General features: G+C 41.0%; 1 protein-coding gene across 1 annotated transcript; it reads right to left on the bottom strand.

Annotated features, from left to right (window-relative positions):
- Positions 1–519: 519 nt before the first annotated feature.
- On the bottom strand, positions 520–13,642 carry slc2a9l1 (solute carrier family 2 member 9, like 1). Its single transcript, XM_028447833.1, has 12 exons — positions 13,501–13,642; positions 9,440–9,535; positions 7,013–7,173; positions 6,292–6,416; positions 6,091–6,220; positions 3,422–3,570; positions 2,295–2,482; positions 1,988–2,098; positions 1,772–1,873; positions 1,587–1,662; positions 1,087–1,214; positions 520–983 (listed from the first exon to the last, which is right to left on the bottom strand). The coding sequence occupies exons 1-12, from the start codon at positions 13,522–13,524 to the stop codon at positions 798–800; spliced, it is 1,476 nt and encodes a 491-aa protein (XP_028303634.1). The 5' UTR covers positions 13,525–13,642; the 3' UTR covers positions 520–797.
- Positions 13,643–22,814: the final 9,172 nt, after the last annotated feature.

Here is a 22,814-nt window from a genome sequence, read left to right as displayed (position 1 = left end):
TGTCATTGCTGGTTTTTATATCTCATTTTGTGCAGTGCCATATTTTTTTCACTTTTTTGTTTTGCAAGTTTTTATTGTATTTATGTATCTCAATAATATGAATTTGTTTATTGATTTTTATTTATTATTTAATGTGTATGTTTTTCAGTCATTCTCTTGATAGGGTGCTTGTTTTTTTGAAAGAAAAAAAAATGCTCAAAGACAAAAATATTCAGGTTCTTGTGATTCAACATAATAATAATAATAATTGGGGGTTAAAATTTAAGCCCAGTCCTACTGTGTTTGTGTTCTACCTTGCATTCAGCTCCAGTTTACAGGCAAGCATACTGTACCAGTTAGTCCAGTAATGGACTGGTACTATGTACCAGGGTATATCATACTTACCACTGCAGAACTTGGGATGGGCTTTAAGTATTTCAGATTAACAGCGACACCTGCTGGAATAACTCGGCAAATACAAGCATTTTTACAAAATGTGTGTTTGTCTTCTGTCCTGAGTCAGCAAGGGATTGTACAATATTGATTACAAACCACTATATTAATATTTATTTTCAAATGCGTGCCACAAAATTGCATGAATATAAATCAAAATGCACAGTGTTGTTGAGTTAAAACTCGATCTGTAGGTAGTTTAAGGATATGTAGTCTATATAGTAATGAAAAACAACTTTCATCCAAGGTACAATAATCATCTTAATCTAACTATGACCAATGAGCCACATTATCTATTGTGCTGAAATAGCACAAAGATTAAATGTCTCTCTAAAAATATTTCTAGCACCATCTGCCAAACTGTCTCACAGCTTGGTTTCTACATGTATCTCCTGTTTGGAGGATTTCCCACAGACAGTGATGGTTTTAAATTCCTCCATGATCTCCAGCAGGGTCTTCCCTTTGGTCTCAGGGAGAATGAAGAAGGTGTAAAGACAACCCAGCAGGCACACACAGGCAAACAGCACGAAGCTGTACGAGCCAAAAGAACTCTGGGAGAGGGAAATATCAAACACAGCATCAGTGTTTATATCAGCACAGTGTGGACGACAGTCTATGAGTGGATTTCACATCCTTTCATTTTGTTGTACTCACAATAACAAATGGAAAGGCGAATCCTACGACTCCATATGCCATCCAGCGAAATATCCCAGTGATTGCAAATGCAGGTGCTCGGTCTGACTGGATAAAGAGCTCAGTGTTGAGTGTTCCTATAGCTGCCCCTGGTCAACAATGAAAATACAAGGTTAAAAAAAAAACTGTTTCAGTTACAGTTTTCTCAAATTCATTTGAAAAAATACAATTCTTAACATAATGTACATAATATACAAATATTTTAAGTGCCATAAAACACGGTGATCGTACAAAATATATATGAATTAATTTGTTGTTCTTTTAAAAATACGTTTCATGCTCTTTTTCTGTTGTGCAGTTCATTTTCACAATTTAAATGGTGAAACGACACTGCGCCCAGCAGTTCATGCAGCGCCGGTTGTAGGCAGGCATATATGAGGGGGCATCATATGTACTACACATCATGCTCCAGCACTTTGTTTCCCCTGTGCAGGAGCTACTTTTCAGGATTCTGTTCATACCAGGTCCTCCAGAGAAACAGACGATAACAAAGATGATCAAAAAGGCCGTGATGAATGAAAACCAGTGGACTGATTCCTGTCAGGTAAGAAAAAAAATATATTGAATGTCAAGTTATTCTTAATCTGAGAAGTCATCTTTGAATTTGAAGTGAGGCAGAACTATCTGTGAATGCTTGGAGGTTTACCTTCAGATTGAGAGTAATCGTTATCAGCACCCAAAGAGAAAACATGAGACCGTAGCCTCCCCAGAAGAATGGCCGCCTCCCCACACGCTCAATCAGGAGACTCTGATCAGGAGATTAGCAGAAAAAAATGGGTAACCATCCCTAAATGTACGCTTTTGGGCAGTATGGTCCAGTTTGAGCACACACACCACTTTACAGGCTGAAGAAAATGCTTACAGCGCACATGGATGTGATGATTTCACATAATCCAAGACCAAGTATGACGTAGCGGATCTTGTCTTCTGGTATCCCTGTCTCCTTGAAGATGTCAAAGGAAAAGGTGCTGACCTGGGAAAGTACAAAAACACTTACTTATATATGATATTTTAGCTTCGTTTTTATTGGTTAACAAAAATATCAATATATTTTGAAATTGTTTCCATTCACATGTAATTATTATTATTATTTTTAGCTATAGTCTACTATTTAACACTTAAAAATGTAGTAGACAAAAATGTTAAGTCAACAAAATGCAGTTACTCACTGCATTAGTGCCTGACAGCTGGTTGAAGCTGTAAATCAAGCACATGGTGATGAGCGGCCATCGGACAGCCCTGTCTCTCAGCAGCATCAAAGGGCTTTTTGGTGGAACTGCCTCAATAGCTTCCTGCTCAGTCAGCATCTCATCGATTTCCTGTTTGTAGTCACCAGGACCCCACAGGTTTTGGAGGGCTAAAAAAAGCAAAGCAAAACCAAAAAAAGGCCAATGTTTGGATGGGAAATTCTGTTTTTTACTGATTCACACCTTTTTTAACGCACCAAGTCCCATAACTACGGAAGTGGATTAGGGACAATTTTGATAGAGAAAATAATTTTGGGCAAATCAAGAATAAAGTTGAAGGGTCGAGATTAAAGTTGAAAGTTCGAAAATGTAGTTGAAATAAGATGTCAAAATTGAAGTAAAAAAAACAAGATTAAAGTCTAAATTTTGAAAATAAACTCAAAATGCAATTTTTATTTATTTTATTTAACCTTTATTTAACCAGGAAAAAAATCCCGTTGAGATTAAAAACCTCTTTTTCAAGGGAGTCCTGGCCAATATTGTGATAAAAGTCAAAGGTTTGTTAATAAAGCCGAATCTACGGAGGCCGATGAGAGCCAATTAACCATATACGACAACAGTCTCTATTAAAACTGGCCCTAATCTGTTTCTGTTACTGTTACTCCTCGATAGCCACAGACGGACTGACACCAGTAGTAGCTGTTGGTACCGCAGTCAAAACGATAGTCTTCAAAGTCCTTAAAGAGATTACAATACTGTGTTTATCTAAAAGAGAAATAATCTCTGTTATTAAACCCAACTTTGAAGTATAGTTTAACGCATTCATCGATACTCAGCATTTTGTAGATGGCCACAATCTGCTGTTTGTTGTCATATGGTGAATTGGCCCTCTTCAGCTTGCGTAGATTTAGCTTTATTACCAAACCTTTGATTTTTATCATGATATTGTATTTTTAGGTAATTTTCAAAATTTCAACTTTAATCTCGACATTTCAACTTTATTCTTGCTTTTGCCCAAAATTATTTTCTCCATCAAAATTGGCCCTAATCCACTTGCGTACATACCAATAACAGTGTACTTAATTGGGTCATTAAGAAGAATTACCAACCTTTCTTGCCTTCCTCTTTGTCCCCTTTTTCTATGAATAAATATCTGGGAGATTCGGGAAGGAAAGGTAACACCACAATCTGAAGCACTGAGAAACAGACGGGAAAAAAGAGAGCAAAGTGCCATAGCTCCTCACGGCCAAGGAGCTCACTGAAAAAAACAAAACACATTTACAACTGAAAATCTAACTTACAAATGTTTTCACTCAAGCTTATCTTGAAAATTATATATATATATTGCTGCACACTATACTGTGAATGAAGCCATCCTTCTACCTATCTTCGAGATTATAATAACAACAAAGTCACCAGGCTGACATTAGGGGTCTGACCCAACGGCATATAATGAATCTGAGGCAGACTTGTCTTTGCCTTTCTCGCCTCATCTGAGACTGGTAGGTTTTTCGGACTGATAATCCATCACATTATTGCGCAGGTGCCTTGTGTCCCTGAAAATTGTTAATGGTCATTCATGTTTACGCTACTTGCGCTTTCAGTTTGTTGCATGAACACCTCCTAACACTTAAGGCTCAAACATACTCAGGCGGACACCCCTCCTTGCGGAGTCTGCTGGGTCAATTAAATGCAAAACTCAGATTTTACTACAGCACGGACGCATAGTTGGTGTCGCATAAAACACTGCTCGGCATTGCATCAACCCGCATTAAATGTAACATCAACCTGCATTTCATTGACAATAAATTTACTTTCAAAAAGAATCTAAAACTCCATTTGATACTGTGAGATACTTTGTATTATTAGCTATGTTTTATCCTTGCAAATGTAATGTATTGTAATATGTATTATTTTGTGAGTGAGTAATGCCATTTTAATCAAATTTTTTTTGCATTTTTAATCAAATTTTGTATTTGTAAATGGTTTCTGTTGCATGTTTGCTATTTGGACCCCAGGAAGACTAGATGGTTGCCATGGCACTAGCTAATGGGGATTCCCTAATAAACTAATAAACTAATCATCCTCCTGGTGAAACAGAGGAGGAGAGATGAACACAAGCTTAAAGGAGAGACTGGCAGACGAGCTATGACAGTAGCGACAGCTTTAAAACACATCCCAGGAGTACGCGGACTACAGAGAAGCGCTAAGAATCATGGGGCATGTAGGATTTTAATGTAAACTACTACGCAGCGGTGCACCCAAGTGCGTAAGCTTTAAGGAAAGAGGACAGTCCGCGCTGTGTCTGTCGTGCGCTGAGTCTACCCGAGCATGTTTGAGCACTTATGTCCCTATCTTCAAATAACAATGGAAGTTTCTCCGGTTTGCCTTTCAAGGCCAGACCTACAAAGTCAGGGTCCTTTCATTTGGTCTCTCCCTGTCGCAGAGGGTCTTCACGAGGGTGGTGACGGCAGCCCTGTCAGACTCACCACTTCAGAAGGTAAGAATAAAGATAATGCCGTATCTCGACGATTGGCTGACCTGTACTGCGTCTCGCAAACAAGCCATTGAGGAATTACGAGAAAAGTAACTTAAATCCATGGCAAGAAAAAGCTTTTCTGGGACTGAGTCTGAATTAATTCACAATGAAAGCAGCTCTTACCTCTCAGAGGGTAACCAAAGTTCTGGCGACCCTTCGCACCTTTTGTGCGGGCAGAAGCCTGGGGCTGTTTCAGTTCCAGAGCTTGTTGGGGCAGATATTGGCTGCAATGATGGTGGTCGCAATAGGCCTTCTCAGGGCCCGACTCCTGCAGTGGGGGCTGAATGCCTTCAAACTGCATCCACGCAGGGACAGGTGGACGAGGCTCCTTGTAACACAAACGTGCTTAAAGGCTCTGTGTCCTCGGCATAGCTACAGGACACTCACAGGAGGAGTCCCCCTGGGACACTCTCTCTCCCGCTCCTGGGAGAATGGAGGTTGCATCCTCAAGTGGTGACAAAGCTGTAGGATCCCTTTGGCATACCTCAGGTGGATCTTTTTTCTTCTGGAGAAATGACTCATTGTCAGAAGTGGCTCTCCTTGTCTTATCAGAGCAAAGCCCTGGGCCTGGATGCACTGACTCACGAGTAGCCGGAAGGGTTACTGTACACTTTTCCTCCACTGCCCTTGATGCCCCACATACTGCACGGTGTCAATCAAGGAGCTTACAGGGTTTTGCTAATCTCGTACATGGAATACCCTGGCGGCTCCCAGTCAGGGTGGACCTACTGTCACAGGCATCGGACCGTCACCATCTCTTGTCACTCAGAACAGATGGAGGCGTTCCAGGCAAGAGGAAAAGGCATCTGCCCTGAATGCATTATATGCCCTCGGGTCAGCCCCCAAGATCAGTCTTGTGACTTTGTTGTTAATATGGTTTCAAAGATAGGTAAAAGGATGACTTAATTCACTGTAAGACAGGGTGACGGTCATTGTTTGGTCTCATCGATTCATAGTTATAGACATAACTTATGTAGTACATCCAAAATTACTTTTCAAATTTGGTAACTCCTTTACAGTACGATGCGTTTCTCCATCATTTCTATGTAGATTGGTAAACTAACTAATTCTTGGTCGGCTTTGAGGAAATTCGGCAGAATGGCAGTTATCTGGATCAGTGATCCTGATCATGGTGCCATGATTATTCAAATTTTAAAGGCTTGGAAGAAATTAGGTTTCTCGTGTCTTGCTGAATGCACCCATGTTTATTCACCGTTATGCTTGTGTTTCAGTGTGTACCTTAATCCCAAAAGCTGTCCAATCAGCTTTCCAAGTGATAAAAAATTTGCTGATGTTATAGCCACTCTGCCTCTTATCTTTTTGGGTGAAATTTCCACAAGATACATTAAATGAAAGGGCAGTCCCAGTCCTGTAGGTGGTTAGATGTACATTATTAGCTATCAAGTGTATGGAACATTAAGCAGCAAAAAGTGGGCATACCTGCTGTGAAGCCAACCAAGATTCGTGCCACAATTATCATTTCAAAGGATTTGGCAGTTTTACTGATCAACATAAGTATTCCTGCAACAATGTTGATTAAGCTGTTAAAGATCACTCCTTTTTTTCTGGGGAGAAAAAATAAAACAATTTTAATCAATATGACGCTGAATAAGTGGGTACTTTCACAGGCTGACTGTAAGATTTGGAAGCTTGTGGTGAAGGCAGGAATCAGAGTCAGTCTTCTCATTTAACCATTTTATTTTCCAGGAACCACAAAGTGCTGGTGCAATAGTGCCAAAAAGTGCTTGTTGATGCAGAAAAAATTTGAGAGATACGAAAAATAAAAAAATTTATAGCAAATGTAGGAGTCACTTGGTAACAAATTATAGCAGTCCTAATACTACGCAATGTCTCTCTGTTGTTTCTAAGTGTAGTAGAGTTTATCACATGAAAGCTCTGTGCACATCTACTGTAATTAAAACACTTGCTAGCTTTGCTTGTTAGCAGCTATGGTGCTGATGCTAAGTGCCACTTTACAATCATTGAAAAGGAAGAAAAAGTTCAATAAGCAAGCATGGCACCACAGACAACTTGTGAAAAAGAATACCATTCTCTTTGCCGGCATGATGTCAAAAGAGTAGAAATAATGTATTTTAGCTGTGAGAAGAAGCTGTGTGCAGCATACATCACCCTAGTCTTTGGTTAGCCTCATGACACTCACCTTCCCAGGATATTAGAAACAAATTTAACACTGAAAGCTCCACAGATTGCCCCAACGGCTAACAAGGACACAATGAGGGACCAGATCGTTGTTACTGTCCGAGGGGATGGTGTCTCTTCATATCTGTCATACCAGCTGCTGTTGATGAAGCGCTGTATGAACTTAAAAATAAAGAGTGAATTGTGTGAAAGGGTGAGCGACCATATATCAGAATCAGAATCAGCTTTATTGGCCAGGTACAGTTTAGAACTATACGTGGAATTTGACTTGGTAGTTGCAGCGAAAGAATACACATCAACACAGCAGCCATTTGCAGCTCCCACATATTTAGGTAAAAAAGGGATGAACAACAGGGGGAGAGGAGGGTTGAGGGGGAAAAACGGCCAATTTGAAACTGATTTCCCTAAACAGAGAAAGCAGTGTAAAACCAGGAGAAAAAAAACGCCTCCGCAAACATAAATTTAAGCAGGACACAGGGTGGGAGGTGGGCTGGGGGAGGGGGTCGGGTGGGAAGAACAACAGGATTCCAGCCGTTTGAGGACATGGGCGTGCTGCTGATGGGTGCTGCTACAACACCTCCATGTAGCACGGATGGGAGGGGGGGGCGAGAAGATGGCCGACGAAGGCATTTGAAATTGAAGACCTGTAGCTGCACTACTGACAACAGCCAGATGACAAGTGGCAACAGTTCCACATCAACAGTTCCAGGTGGGAATGTAGGGAAGCAGCAGGGGGAGGGAGTGGGGGTAAGTGCCGCCGTCTGCAGAAACTTCCTGGTGATAAGAGATGAGACAAGCTTGGCTTTAGCCTTGGCTGACTGGGGAGCCGAAAGGGAGATAAGCAATGTGTTTTTGATACAGGTTATGTCAATTTCCAATTGCCCTCTGTCCTGGGTCTTTCTGCTGTAATCCAATGAGTGGCCTAACTACTTCCAAGCCGGTCCTCCAACTTCTCCCAGTTGTTATCCATAACGCGTAGACGATCCATAAGCAGCTCTAGCTTGCTTTTGATATCGATCAACACATGAGTCTGAGTGTTCAGAGCCCTGCATCCTTCAGAAATCACTGGCAGCTTTTCCAAAACAGTAACCAGTGTAGTACGGACTTTTTGATAGATTAGGAAGCCACCAGCTCCGATCAGCAGCATGCCTACTATCATTATTCCAATAATGTAGATGTCTTCCACGTCTTCCACGGAAAGAATGGACAGACACACAACTCGCCACTTGTTCCAAGGGTCAAGTGCGTATCCAGCCGCAAACGTCCCGCTTGGAAATGCGGGTTCACCAACCCCGGTTCTTTTCGTCAAAAAAATCTGGTCGATAGCACTGAGAGACCAACTAATTAATTTCATTATTCCGGTTTTGGATGAGTCGCAGAGAGAGGCTCTTGTTAGGCTCACAGGACCAGACAAAGCAGAAGCAGGGAGAGATAAGGGTGGAAGGGAGGGAGAAACAGAGAGTGCGACTGCCTTCGTCGAGAAGAAGAGAACAAAACATTACAAATACAGTTAAGGTATCAAAATGTTCTGCTCAGTTTTGTGCAATATGCTATGATTTGGCTTGGTTTTTGATATCTTTTCCATTTTTGTAATTATTCAATTTTTTCTTCAAAATATTTTCTTTTCATTTTTTCATCCACCTCAGCATTTTTCAACCTCATTTTTCCTACAATTTTAACTCTTTTTGACTTATGCCCCTCTATCAAATACAGTAAGTCATCAGCGTTTTCAGTTTGGAGCTTATTATTTCTATATCTTGCCGCTTGCCTTCCTTTAGGAGAGCTCTTCTTTGCTTCATTGTCTACTATGAAACCACTGAGTTGGAACTGACAACTTCTGTGGGAAGGCCGGATTAACCATATGGGCAACTGGGCAATTGCCCAGGGGCCCACAACCTCTAAAGGGCCTATCTGGTTTTCTCTTGCTTATAATGTAAATTGTCCGCCGCCCGGAGCAGTTGCGCTGCACAGAAACCCTGCACCTACCTGTGGCTGTGAGCTGAGACCCTCTCCTTATTGGTCAGCCCGTATACGCATCAACCTCTACGCCAGTGGTTCCAAAACAGTGTGGCGCGGCACACTGGTGTGCCATAAGGCAAGTCCAGGTATGCCATGGGATTTTGGGACAACAATCATACATTATTATTTAGTGACCTATAAATGAAACGCCACCCGAAACCCCGTGTCTACAATACCTCATCTGTGCAACAGAACATTTGTTGATAAAGTTGCTTATTGCTGTGGACGAGACCATCCATGTGTTGTTGTTTGAGTTCTGCATTTTAAATAAACCAGTGTTTTTACTTTTTTACATTGTTGTACATCAAAATTGAGAATGTATGGAAGGATTCCAATAATGTTCTCTGTATAGATGGATGTATAGTACATGTATATGTATGGATAAATAAGATTATTTGAGGGCTCTCACTGGTGATGGAGAACTCAGTGCAGTCATCTGATAGCCAGATTGAAAACTTCCTCCAACTCCCAGCACAATGATGAGAACCAGAGCATTGCCCCGCGTCTGAAAAGGAAAACAAAAGCAGAAAAGGAACTCTCAATCCAACATTTGCATTTTGGCACCTGTCATAACTGGGAAAACATTTGTTCTTGTTTTCAGTTTTTCAAGTGTTGATTTATAATGTTAATATTTAATTGACAAACATTATTTGATCTTCAAAAATGTAATTGGGTAGAGGGTTGTCATGGTCTTTTAAGGCATAGCAGCTTTGTTTGTGTAACGCATAGTAAACACATTGCAATTCAATGCTTGTCACAATTTATATCAGACACAATAGGACCCCAATCTGTCACAGTGCAAACTCACAAAAACAAATTATCTGTCTTCACTCTGTAGCTGAACATCACTACTCTACATTACGTAACATTTTACTCTATTCATACAAAGTATTTGATCCAAAATGAAATATGGCTTTATTTTATTTAGAAAAGGTTTGAAAATCACTGATGTAATGGAATGTGTTGTAGTGCCTTGTGATTTGTATTTATTTATTTATTTATTTATTTATTTATTTATTTATTTATTTATTTATTTATTTATTAATGAATGAATGTTATGAGCATCCTAATCCCAATTTAAGATAGTCGCTACTAGCTGCTGTTTTCGGCAGATTAACAATCTTCACAAAAGTGTGTTAGTGTTAGTGCTACAGCTTCATCAATGATTCCACTGAGTCATGATGACTCATGAATATATTTATGATGTACTGTGTGAGTCGTACTCTGAGTGTTGAATGCAGGTTGAGGTTTATTACTGAGTAATGTTGGCTCAGATGGCTCTAGCTTTAGAAGAACAGAAAGCATGCGTGTTCCTCAGTGGATATGTTGAGGAAAGCTGCTGCTGAATCTCCAAATATTTTGATATTACTCGCATCATTCATATTGTTTTTCAAATTTTACACACACGCACATACACACACACATTATTTGTTTTGCTGGCCTGCACTTTTAATTTTTTCAATCAAAGGGGATCTTGTATGCACTGTTGTTTCATAGACTGAGATAGACTCAAAACACACGTTGAACTTGTTGAAACAATGTCATCATCGGCAACATGACAATAAGTTATCTGTTAAAACTACAGATGTAACGATTCACTCAACTCCCGACACGATTCGATTCACGATGCGATTCTCTCACGATTTATTTTACAGGAAAAAAAAACTAGAAAGTACTGTACTATTTTCGTTTATCTTTCATTGTCAAAAATCCTTGATAAAGTATTCAAAACAATGTAATTTAACTAAGAATAAATCCTGAATGAAATAAATAAATAGTACAAATGAAGAAGAAGCCTATTAATTTAAATTCTGGCTTTACAGTAAACAATGCAAAACTGCATAATAGTTCCTTTTCTTTTTAAAAGTGCAACTGAAAATTTATTTTGTGCCTTAACAATTGGACTTTGAAAAAACTGTCAGTGTACCGTACATACATCAGAAATTGGTTCAGACCAGCAGAGGGCACTGGTAGCCCAATGGTCGGTTGGCATGCGGCTATTCTAACAGTGAAGAAGAGATGCTACGTGCTAGCAGACTGAGCTAATAGAAAAACGTGACTTTTACAGATATTCAAGTAATATTACAGATATTCTTTCGGTGCTAAAGGGGTAAGGAAGCATTTCTGAACATGTTTAAGTGTAGTAGGTGATTTGCCCGCCGCCTACGCTTCTGGACAGATAAATTATTAAATCATTATTACATGATGAGTGCTGTTATTTGTATCAGGCATTTTTCTTCCACACTACTTGCTTACAATGAGCTGACCAATTGTGGCAAGGTCAGGTCCAACGTCACTCTCTAGGTTGCCAGTTTGTAATTACAAACAAATGCATGGCTGGATAGATTACTGGAAATGCGCCCTGCAGTTTTGATACGCGCAATGCACAGCAGTACCAGTAACATGCAAGTGGGGTTGCCAAGTTGGGGGCCCTAAGCAGCCGCTTAGTTTGCGTATAGGCTGGGCCAGCCATGCCTCGCACCAATGCTCACGTCACGTGTGAGTGGCGTAGTTAAAACAAGAGAAGGATAAAAAAGATAGTGACCTCTGCTGTTTAAAAAAAAGTACTGCGATTCAATTTCCAGAGTATCGATATGAACCGTGACACCTATCAAACAATTAATAACTGCCTTACGATTATTCTTTGCGTTCCTAGTTAAAACCAAAGTTAATTTATTTTCTTTCATTAAAAGTTAAATTTATTATATTTTCTATTGAAGGTTTTCCTCTATTTACAGTCGTTTAGCATTTTATTGCAATTAAAGCTGCAGTATGCATACCTGTCAATTATCCCGTCTTGGCCAGGAAACTCCCGTATTTTACCCCTCTTTCCCGCCATCTTCCCGTATTAGTATTTTCTGTAAATATCCCGTATTTTAATGTAATCATTATTAAAAGATGCCTTACTAAACTGAGCACCGTCACTAGCCTCGCGAGAACTGCCACCTGAAATGGCCTGGGTGGCAGTTCTCGCGAGATTAGTGCCGACAGCGGCAACGAACCCGGAAACAACTCAGAAAAGAGATATACTGTATATATATATATATATATATATGTATATATATATATATATATAGTCGTACGAACGTGCAGCAGAATGTGGGTTAACAGGTTCCTCCGCGCCGCAAACACAAGGACATTCTGATTGGCTCTGAAGGCGGCATGAACAGCGCATAGCACTGAGCCTGAACAATGTGCTGCTCTCATGTCTCTACTCCTGAGAGGATCACACAGCATTCCCGGCTGCACAAAGTTTTGTGGTAGGGAAATGTACCATTGTGCATTGAGCCAAACAGGGTGTATTTAACGGTTCGGTAAAAATACCGAATATTGTTGCATCCCTAGTGTTCACTCAGATGCCAGTGGGGGGAGCGTTGTTAATTCCATAAACGTCTCACGATTCTACATACTGCAGCTTTAATGCAAGTACGAGTTTTCATTGAATAGGAATCATTCCATTTATTTACCAAGAGGTGTTGTGAGGTTAACTGTGCTTCTGCTTATAAAATTGTGTATTCTTTAGTAAACAGCTACCAAACAAAAAAATAAATAAACAAAGTTCCCATTCACATCTCAGCTGACCTCACATGGTCACACCTCTCATGGCCCATAAGCCACTGTACTTAGTCAGGAAGCTTAAACAGTCCCATGTACCTCACCCCCTGCTGGGGAACATCAACAAGGCCACGAATGAGGTCCGCTACTACACTGGTTCACTTTTTTAATTACTTTCAATACTTACGTAGTTTTTCATGCAAATACTTCAGTACTCTCACTTAAAAAATATTTTTAATAAGCTACTTTTAGTTGTATTGGAGTAGTTTTTGACAGGCAGTGTCTGTTCTTTTACTCAGTGTTTCTTTTTGCTGCCAAAGACATTTGTTGCCAACCAAAGTTCATTGCTCGATTGTTCTGCACTATGACACTGACAAAGGATTCCTATCCTATCTTATTGGAGTTCTATAAAATGGGATTAATCATTATCACAATCGTAACTGCTGAAAAATCCCTTAAGGGGCAGATCAGAGAAATAAGTTGTGTTTGGGTTGTACACAACAAACATCACATTTTAATGATGAAAGGAAATTATTAAAGATAACAATTTTGGTGACCTTTCATTGTGCAAGTTACATTGAATAGTGCGCATAAATAACATGCATAAGATTTGGTTTGAATAGAAAGAAGAACGTGAAAATACCAGCTGAAGCAAGAAAACTGCAATGACTCAGCAAAATGCATTCCAGCTCTAAACTACAGTCCACACCAATGTAAAGCAGAATGCAGCATTATTACACTTGTTCTCCAGAAGAGCTTTTATAAACTATAACAACTTATAGACATTACATTTCAATTGTAAAAGAAAAAGTTGATTTCCTAATTCAGTTAGCCTCCAACCTTCATATCCATCTATACTGAATCATGATATATTAATAATATCTACAGAAAAAATAATAATCTGTGCAAACATACCAGCTGGTGAAGCCAAGTCTCCATGACCTATTTACTGGTACAAAAGGCACAGGACATATGCCCAACTTTTCTTAGAATGTGTTCGGAGTTGCAGGTTATCATTAACTAGTGATGGCTAAAGAAAAGACAGCTTTATGTACAACATGAGAGACAGGACAGTAACTCACAGCAATCTTTAATAGGTGACTCATTCCCTTAGAATAAAACTACAAAAGAAGATTAAGGCCACTCAGGGAATAAAAACAGGGCCACTAGTTAGAGAGAGAAAAAACTCAGAGATATAGAACTTTTTTTTTTTAATTCAATTTTTTGGAATTTTCTTTTACCTCCTAAAAAGAAAACACCACTGTTTGTAAATTTCTTCCATTTTTACTCCACTCTCTGGAATTTTCTTCCTTCCTCCTGTAGTTTTTGATTAATATCATCAGAGCTGAAGAGTGGCTCCAGGTATTGCCAGGAACACCAGCACATCAACCACTGCTCCGGCACATCCTGTTTGTACCAGAAGAGGGCTGTTTTATAACACTGTACACTAGGCTGATGTGGAATAGAGGAACAACAGAAGGAGAAGAAGAGGTACATGTGTCAGCCTGATTTTATTTTTATTTTATTTTTTACAGCAAGCAGGTTGAAGTAGTGATTGTACCAGTTTTAAATCAACAGACTGCTCCACGTTGCTTCTTCAATACTCACTGTTAGCACAAGCATGGTAGCAACGCCCACTGACCTAAACTCTGTCACTGATTGGCTTACCATAGAATTTCACTCTACCTTTAGCCAATCATAATTACTTGTATGTCCGTGTAAGCCCTCCCCCTCCCCTTACTTTCAGCGTCTGTCTGATCCTGGCTGAGTGAGCCGCTGGGTCAAACCATTTGATTTGTGTCGCGGCGCCAAAAAATTAAAAATATAGGCTTATAGGCTATATATATAAAGTAACAAGCCTTCTTGGGAAATATAAGGAGTATAAAATACCAATATTTATGTTGAAAATGTAATGGAGTAAAACTAAAAAGTTGAAAGAGAAATAAATACTTGTAAAAGTACAAAGTACCTGAAAAATCTACTTAAGTAACAATGTTTTTGTACTTTGTTACTTAATCAGCGAAATAATCAGCCAAGGACATAGTCAGAAGTCGGTCATCAGTTAAAACGATCACCAATTAAAACTAAACACTATTTGCGTTACAACCTGAAAGCTCTGCATGGCCTAAATGCATGGGAGCTGTCTGCTGTTATTACTATACTCAATGTATTCTCAGGATATGGGTAAAAAATGCTAATTAATAAAAGAAAAGAAAAGATAAAAATGTAATTGTTATCATTATTGTTATTTCATTAATTTGACCCCGACATGTCAAAACCATTGCATGTACCAATGCAAAGACTAGTATTACTTATGAAATTAACTATGCTACTCTTTTAGACATGTTGTTGTAGATATACTGTAGGTGTTAGACGTGTGTATACATGAGTATGTTTATAGATTGGTGTGTGTGTATATTGGTTCTAGTTTTATTTGTCTTAAATAAATATACAAATTATTATATAATAAGGCTGTCATAAGACACTAAAAACAAGTCCAAATATGATGAGCACACTTAAACTGGGATGAAAACCCCTCAAAGCCTAGGTTCCTAAAGTGGGGTACTGGTACCCTCAGGGGTATGCACCATAATTAAAAAATAAAAATTGGAAACGAGAATAAAAATCAACCAGCAGCCAGGGGCCTCCATGCATTGAAACAAATTACACATTAGCCGATGTAAGACCCTGACAGAGAAAAACAATCTCAACAAAAAAGCGCAAATATGACGAGAGCTTACATTGCTTTACCGATTTACATTCCTTACAGATTTTTTTTTTTCTTTTATGATACGTTAATCCTCAACAGGATGGGTAAAACTCAGAGACAAATGTCACTGTAGGTTCCCAACCTTTTTTAGGTCTTGACCCCATTTTGAGGTTGAGCGCCCGCCCCATGTGCGGAGGCTATAGTTCCTCACCTGCAGCCGGTCCCAGGTTCGATTCCCGGCTTGGGACCCTTTGCTGCGTGTCATTCCCTGCTCTCTCTAATCCCTTTCCTGTCGAGCAACTGTCATATAAAGGCCACTAGAGCCCAAAAAATCCTTTAAAAAAAAAAAAAAATATTACTGAATGGAATATACCCTGCCTTGCAGAACCATGTGGCAACAACTTTGGAGATTAAACTACTGTAAACTGCATTAACTGTTTCCTGATGGTCTGTGGCTCCAGTAAGAACATTTAAACATAACAGTTGCAGAGCTAAAGATATCACAGAATGTGTAACGCTTCACTTCCGGGTCACGTACTTTGGCAAATCGGTAATGGAGAAAACAAATAAAGGTGTTCGTTTTCAGTTTTCCATTTTCTGTACCGAAGCAAAAGAGCTTGAATTTGAAAAACAAGGCGTTTTTTTTCATTTTGGTTTTGGAAACAAATATCAAATAATGAGTTTTTTTCTTTTCATGTTTTTGTTACATAATGAAAAACGAATGAACGAATGATACACGGATTATTAAGCTAGTTTTGGTGTTCTATCTTGTTAGCACCATATGCTAATGTTACCATCAGCATGTTTGCTTATACAACTGAGACCTGTAATATGTGGTGTCCAATGACGTGCCATCAGGGTAGGCAAGGTAGGCAGTGCCTACCAAGGGTGAATTGATTTTTTGATTATTTGTATTAATTATAATATAATTATCAATTATTTATTTTTCCATTTCCAATAGCCTACGGTACCTATAAGTTTGAAAGTGTCCGCATTTTGTGCGTTTCATAGCCCAAATTACTAAACAGCGCTATTTCCTGGAACAGCTGCACAGTCTTTTTTTTTTTTTTCACTCCGCTGTAAGGCAGAGGGAGGCCATGCCCCCTCCCAAAGGCACGTTGCTCCTCTGCCTCCGTTCCCATTGCGTGTTTTTACGTGTTTGCGCATGCGCAGTCAGGTCCCCAAGATGACGACCATTTACGTGCAAAAGCAGCGTAGAGAGCTGCCTTTGGACGTAACCTTGCTATGCTAAATGCTATACGTAAGTTCACAGTACATTAGTGAATAGATGTCACGTGACCGCTGCTGCTACGTTCTCTAGCGAGTGGGCGGGATTACACTACAGACAGGATGACAGCGCCAAAGATGATAGAGAAACTTTTTTTTTGAGGAAAAACGACAGCTTTTAAAAGATAGGAGACCAACACCTGAGTTACTAGAGCTTCACCAAAGGTAAGGTCAGAACATTGTTGGTATTTTCTACAGTGAATGGAACAAAAGGTAGGATTGGCTTTGTGGATGCTCCTCACTGAGGCTGTTCTGAGTTGTTCTTGTCATTTTTGTCATTTTCCAACACAAACAATGGATGTGCTGCCATGTCATGAGATATATCATGTTGGGAGAGTATGGAGGCTATATTAAATAATTGTTTATGTTTCATGGTGTTTATGATATTGATTTTGTTAGATGGCTAAATGCTTGTTCATATGGATCTTGTTGGGTTTTTTCTTTCTTATGAATTTTATATTTTTATAAGCGCATTGAGATGACTTTGTTGGAAATTGCTTTATACAAATAAAATTGATTTGAATTGAATTAACACTTGCCAGCAGAAACATATGAAATTGCCATTGGTGGTCTCGATTTGCAACGTGCCTACCCAACCCTAGTGGTCACCGCACGTCACTGGTGGTGCCTAGTTTTCATCATATATTGTTTTATATCATTTTAAAATAATTGTTATGTGGTTGTATTGCAGTTTTACCACTCACAAACACACGAGTCATGCTGCTCTTCCAAAGAATAAAAGACATCAAAGAAACAGCCAGCGTGGTCATTACACTGGTTAACTGCCTGCCTAGGAACGCACGGGGAAGCTCCGTGGGCAGAACAGTAAAAAGGCTGCGGAAACAACTTCTGCAGAAGTATCAGTGCACAGTCTACCAGACTCCAGAGACAGATCCAACCATGCAGTCTCCTGAGGATGTGAACTTTGAGGTACGCTCTACCTGCTCATCTAGATCTAGCACTAGATCCTACGTCTCACTCAATAAAGCAGCAGTGGAAGCATGCGCTGAAGCTGAAACTCAAGCCAGAGCAGAGTTAAGAACGTAAAAAAATTGAGATTAAAATGAAACAAGCAGAGTTGAGTGCCACATTAGATGCCCTTAAAGAAGAAAAGGAAGCAGAGGCTGCACTCGCTGAAGCCAGTGTGTTCGAACCAGTTGTGGCTGAAGAAGCCTTAAATTTTGAAACGCAGTCAACACATTTGTCAGAAAAACAAGATGAGGACTCAAAACTAACTCAAGTCCACACTCAAGCTAAATTGAACCCTCAAATGCTTAACCAACTTCCAGCCACAATACAATCAGACAACTATAGGCTACAAACCTTCTTCAAATACTCATTAGATCATCATGGTGAAGACGTACCATACACTAAATGTTTTACACCTGTCCAGAGATGCATCTTAAGCCCAGTCCCAGATCCAGCTGCCTCATTCCAATATGGCCCCAAAATAAATAAACAGGACAATAAAAATGAGTTTGATAATCCTCTCCCACCAGAATCCCCTCTCCTACAGTACAGGCATTCGAGTATCACACCTCAACCTATGAGCTCCTTTTGCAAGCTCAATCATTATAACACTGGGTACAATGACTTTATTAATCTTGCTAAATTTCTTGCCAAAAGAGGTTTAGTCACAGACGGTCTAGCAAAGTTTACAGACAGGGCTGAAGACTACTGGGCATGGAGGGGTTCCTTTTATAACACAATAGAGGGGCTAAGCTTAAAGCCTAGTGAAGAGTTAGAGTTACTCTCCTGGTGGCTCGGAGAGGAGTCTTCCAAGCCAAACACATACGTTCTGTCCATCTCAATAATCCAGCAGAGGGCCTTTGTCAAGTCTGGTTACGACTACAAGACTGTTGTGGGACACCAGACGCAATAGAAAAGTCTCTCTTAGACCGATTGGAGAATTTTCCCAGAGTCAATAATAAAGAACCACAAAAACTCAGAGAATTTGGGGACCTACTATCTGAGGTAGACGCAGCAAAATCTGATGGGTCTTTACCTGGCATAGTGTATTTAGACAACTCACGCGGCATCGCTCCAGTTGTTGTAAATTTACCACTCAATCTCCAAGACAAGTGGATGTCAGAGGGGACAAGATACAAGCAAAAATACAACGTAAGCTTCCCTCCTTTTTCATTCTTCTGTCGTTTCTTACAAGGTGAAGGAAGAATGAGAAACGACCCGTTTTAAGTCAGCCACACCAGCTCCCACGTCCACTTCAGCGACACACAACAACCACTACGCAAGAGCTGCTAAGTTCAGAACTCCTGTCGCATTTCACAAAACAGAGGTAAATAAATCCAACAAAACAAGCTTAGTGCGAGAATTCACAACAAGAGTGTACCATCCATCAGAAACTACACTCACTCAAGAAGTGTAGGGGCTTTAGAGAAAAGACACTAGACGAGGGCAAGACATATCTCAGGGAACACAACATTTGCTTTCGCTGCTCTGACTCCTCTACTCACCAAGCTAAAGATTGTAAAGTTGAAATTACACGCTCTGAGTGTAACAGCAACAAACACCTTTCTGCACTGCATACAGGTCCAGCACCGTGGATTGTACCAGACAGCCAAGCTCAAAACGCCACTCCAGACCACGGCGGGGAGCAAAGGGAGGAACATGGTGAGAGGAGTAGTTCAGGCAGTTTAAAGACTACCTCAGCATGCACTCGAATATGTGGGAACTTAAGTGGGGGTCGCTCCTGCTCAAAAATATGTCAGGTCTATGTCTACCCAGAGAGGCATTCAGAAAAGAAAGTCAAGGTTTACGCTATCATAGATGACCAGAGCAATAGGTCATTAGCCAAGTCAGCACTTTTTGACACCTTTGCGATGGCTCATCCTCACCTCAAACAACCTGACAGGTAAAATCCAACCCCTTGACCACGAAGCCCAAATAATGCTACTGTTAGGCCGAGATCTAATACAAGTGCACAAGGTGTATGAACGTGTTAATGGCCCAATCAACGCTCCATTTGCCCAGAGGATTGTTCTTGGGTGGGTTATTGTGGGGGATGTATGTTTAGGGGGATCTCATAAGCCAACTGTTGTGGGCTCATTCAAAACTAGCATCCTTGAAAACGGGCATCCAAGTTCTATGCCACCCTGCCAGAACATGTTTCATGTTAAAGAGCCACTTCAGTCACTCACTGAGCCCTGGGACACTCGAAGCTCATGCCAAATAGGGGATCAAATATTTCAACAAAGTGAGAAAGATGAAAAGCTAGCTCCTTCTCTTGAGGACCAAGCTTTTCTAAAGACTATGGAAAAAGACTTCTATCAAGACAACACAAACAGCTGGATGGCACCATTGCCCTTTCGCACACTGAGGCCCTACCTCCCAAACAACATAACTCTAGCTCTCAGTCGCTTCGAGTCACTTTGCCGCACATTAAAGAAGCGTCCTGAAATGCAGAAACACTTCATGGACTTCATGCAGGGGTTGTTTGACAAAGATCATGCAGAACCAGCTGCAGCTCTTGGGGAAGAAGAAGAATGCTGGTATCTGCCTTTCTTTGGTGTCTATCACCCACAAAGACCTGGCAATATCAGGGTCCTGTTTGACTCGAGTGCTAAATATCATGGGGTCTCTCTAGACGATTCGCTGTTCACAGGGCCAAACATGAATAACAGCCTTGTCGGGGTGCTTGTCTGCTTCAGAGAAGAAGCAGTTGCGGTGACAGCGGACATACAAAAAATGTTCCACTGCTTTTACGTGCGAGAAGACCACAGAATCTTCCGTCAGTTCCTCTGGTACCGCAACAACAATCCGACAGAGCTCATCATTGAGTACAGGATGAAGGTGCACGTGTTCGGCAATAGCCCATCCCCAGTAGTGGCAATATTTGACTGAGAAATGCAGCACAACAGCCAGACGCAGAGTACCCCCCAGAGGCCAGAGAGTTTGTTCAAAGACATTTCTACGTTGACGATGGATTAAAATTTCTTCCCACTGAGTCCAAAGCAGTCAAGCTCCTCAAAGACACTCAAGGACTGCTTGCTGCTTCCTTCTTTAGGCTCCACAAAATAGTCTCAAAGAGCCCAAATGTCATGAAAGCATTTCCCAGTGAAGACTTAGCAAGCGGACTCAAAGACATAGACTTTAATACAGAGTTCCCGCCAATGCAGAGAAGTTTAGGAGTATCTGGGGACATTAACAAAGACACTTTCACATTTAAGGTCTCAAGCTGAAAAGCCCTACACAAAAAGAGGGGTTCTGTCCACAATCAACAGTCTTTTTACCCACTGGGTTTGCGGTGCCAGTGAGCATCCAGGGGAGGGCAGTATTACTGGAACTGACAAAAAAGACTTCTGGGTGGGATGAGACTCTTCCAGAGGCCATGTTCAAAAAGTGGCAAAAGTGGAAAAATGCGCTCAATCAGCTTGAGCAAACACACATCACAAGACCATACCGCTCCTTTTCTTTTGCAAATACAGAACACAAGGAAGTCTGCATCTTCTGTGACACATTAACCAAAGCAATCGCAGCAGTGGCTTACTTGAGGGCGACCAACAAAGATGGTAAAACAGAGCTTGCATTTGTATTCGGAAAAGCCAAACTTGCTCCCAAGCCTGAACTTAGCATCCCAAGACTTGAGTTATGTGCAGCAGTGTTAGCTGTGGAAGTGGCTGAACTAATCAGAGATGAAATGGACATTCGGGTTACTGCAATGCATTTCTTCTCAGACAGCAGAGTCATTCTTGGCTATATTTACGACAAGTCAAGGAGATTTCATGTCTTTGTAAACAATCGTGTGCAACGCATCCGACAACTGACAAGTCCGGCTCAGTGGAGCTACGTCCCATCAGATCACAATCTGGCTGACCACGGATCCAGATCTCTACCAGCAGAAAAACTGCCATCCAGCATGTGGTTGACAGTCCATTGAAAGCAGCCGTAATGATTCGTTTCAGCTGCAACATCCTGACACAGACATTGAGGTTCGTCGCTTGCTCACCAACACCTCGCAAACTCCACAATCTCCTTTAAAGACTACAAGTTTACAGTCTTTCTCCAGCTGGCATTCACTTAACAAAGCCTTTGCCCGGTTGGTCCATATTGCCCGCACGTTCAAAGAAAAGAATCCAGATGGACAATGTAAAGGGTGGCACATGTGTCATGAGCTCACTACTTCAGACTTTGAAAAAGCAAAAGAGGTGCTCATTAAAGCAGTCCAACAAGAAGCTTCTCAGAGGAGGTCAAACTTAAAGCTTTCTCCCTACCTTGACGAGGTAGGCCTCCTTAGGGTTGGTGGATGCCTTCTTCATTCTGACCTAAAAAATGCAGAGAAACGTCCTCATGCCACGCAAACACCATGCAACCAGTCAGTTAATTCGCCACTACCACAAAAAGACCAGACACCAGGGGCGACACCTTACGGAAGGTGCGTTGACGTCTGCAGGTTACTGGGTGCAAGGAGGTAAACGCCAGGTCAGCAGTTTTGTTTACTCATGTGTAGTTTGTCGAAAGTTAAGAAGAGTGACACAGTCTCAGAATATGGCAGAATTGCCAACAGAGCATCTAAGTACTGATCCCCCATTCTCCTATGTGGGCATGGATGTGTTTGGGCCATTGTCAGTTTTCTCTCGCCGTATCCGGGGTGGACTTGCAACCAGCAAACGTTGGGCGGTGATGTTCACCTGTATGAGCACTAGAGTAGTTCACTTAGAGGCCATAGAGGGGATGGACATGTCCAGCTTCATCAATGCCCTTCGCAGGTTCTTTTCGATTAGGGGCCCAGCAAAACAATTAAGATCAGATTGTGGGACTAATTTCACAGGGGCTCGTAGAGAGCTGAGCTTTGATGACAAGAATCCCGCTGACCCCAAAATTAAGTCTTTCCTTCATGACAGTGGTTGCACTTGGTCTTTAATCCCCCGCACTTCTCACACATTGGGGGTAGTTGGGAGAGGATGATAGGGGTAGCTCGCAAGAGCTTAGATTCCCAGCTTTCCCAACTTGGTTCTCAGCCCCTCACCCATGACGTCCTGACCACGTACATGGCAGAAGTGGCTGCCATCATCAATGCAAGGCCACTGGTTCCGGTGTCAAGAGATCCAGATTCACCATTCATCCTCACCCCGGCTGCACTCTTAACTCAGAAGGTCGGAATATCCTCAGCACCTCAAGGCATCTTTAATGAGAAGGATCTCCTCTGGCTGCAGTGGAGAAGAGTCCAGAGCCTCGCCGACTCCTTCTGAGATCGCTGGAGGAAGGAATACCT

Source organism: Gouania willdenowi, chromosome 5, assembly GCF_900634775.1.
Source record: "Gouania willdenowi chromosome 5, fGouWil2.1, whole genome shotgun sequence".
Taxonomy (NCBI): domain Eukaryota; kingdom Metazoa; phylum Chordata; class Actinopteri; order Blenniiformes; family Gobiesocidae; genus Gouania; species Gouania willdenowi.
The sequence above is the reverse complement of the archived record's forward strand: the minus strand, read 5'-3'. Positions and strand labels throughout refer to the sequence as shown.

Excerpts from the sequence above, each read along its gene's own strand:
- slc2a9l1 (XM_028447833.1), bottom strand. The coding sequence starts at position 13,524 with ATGGAGACTTGGCTTCACCAGCTG. Across the intron at positions 2,099-2,294 it reads AGCTGTCAGGCACTAATGCA|GTCAGCACCTTTTCCTTTGA; the intron begins GTGAGTAACTGC and ends GTACTTTCCCAG. Across the intron at positions 984-1,086 it reads TCGCCTTTCCATTTGTTATT|AGTTCTTTTGGCTCGTACAG; the intron begins GTGAGTACAACA and ends TCCCTCTCCCAG.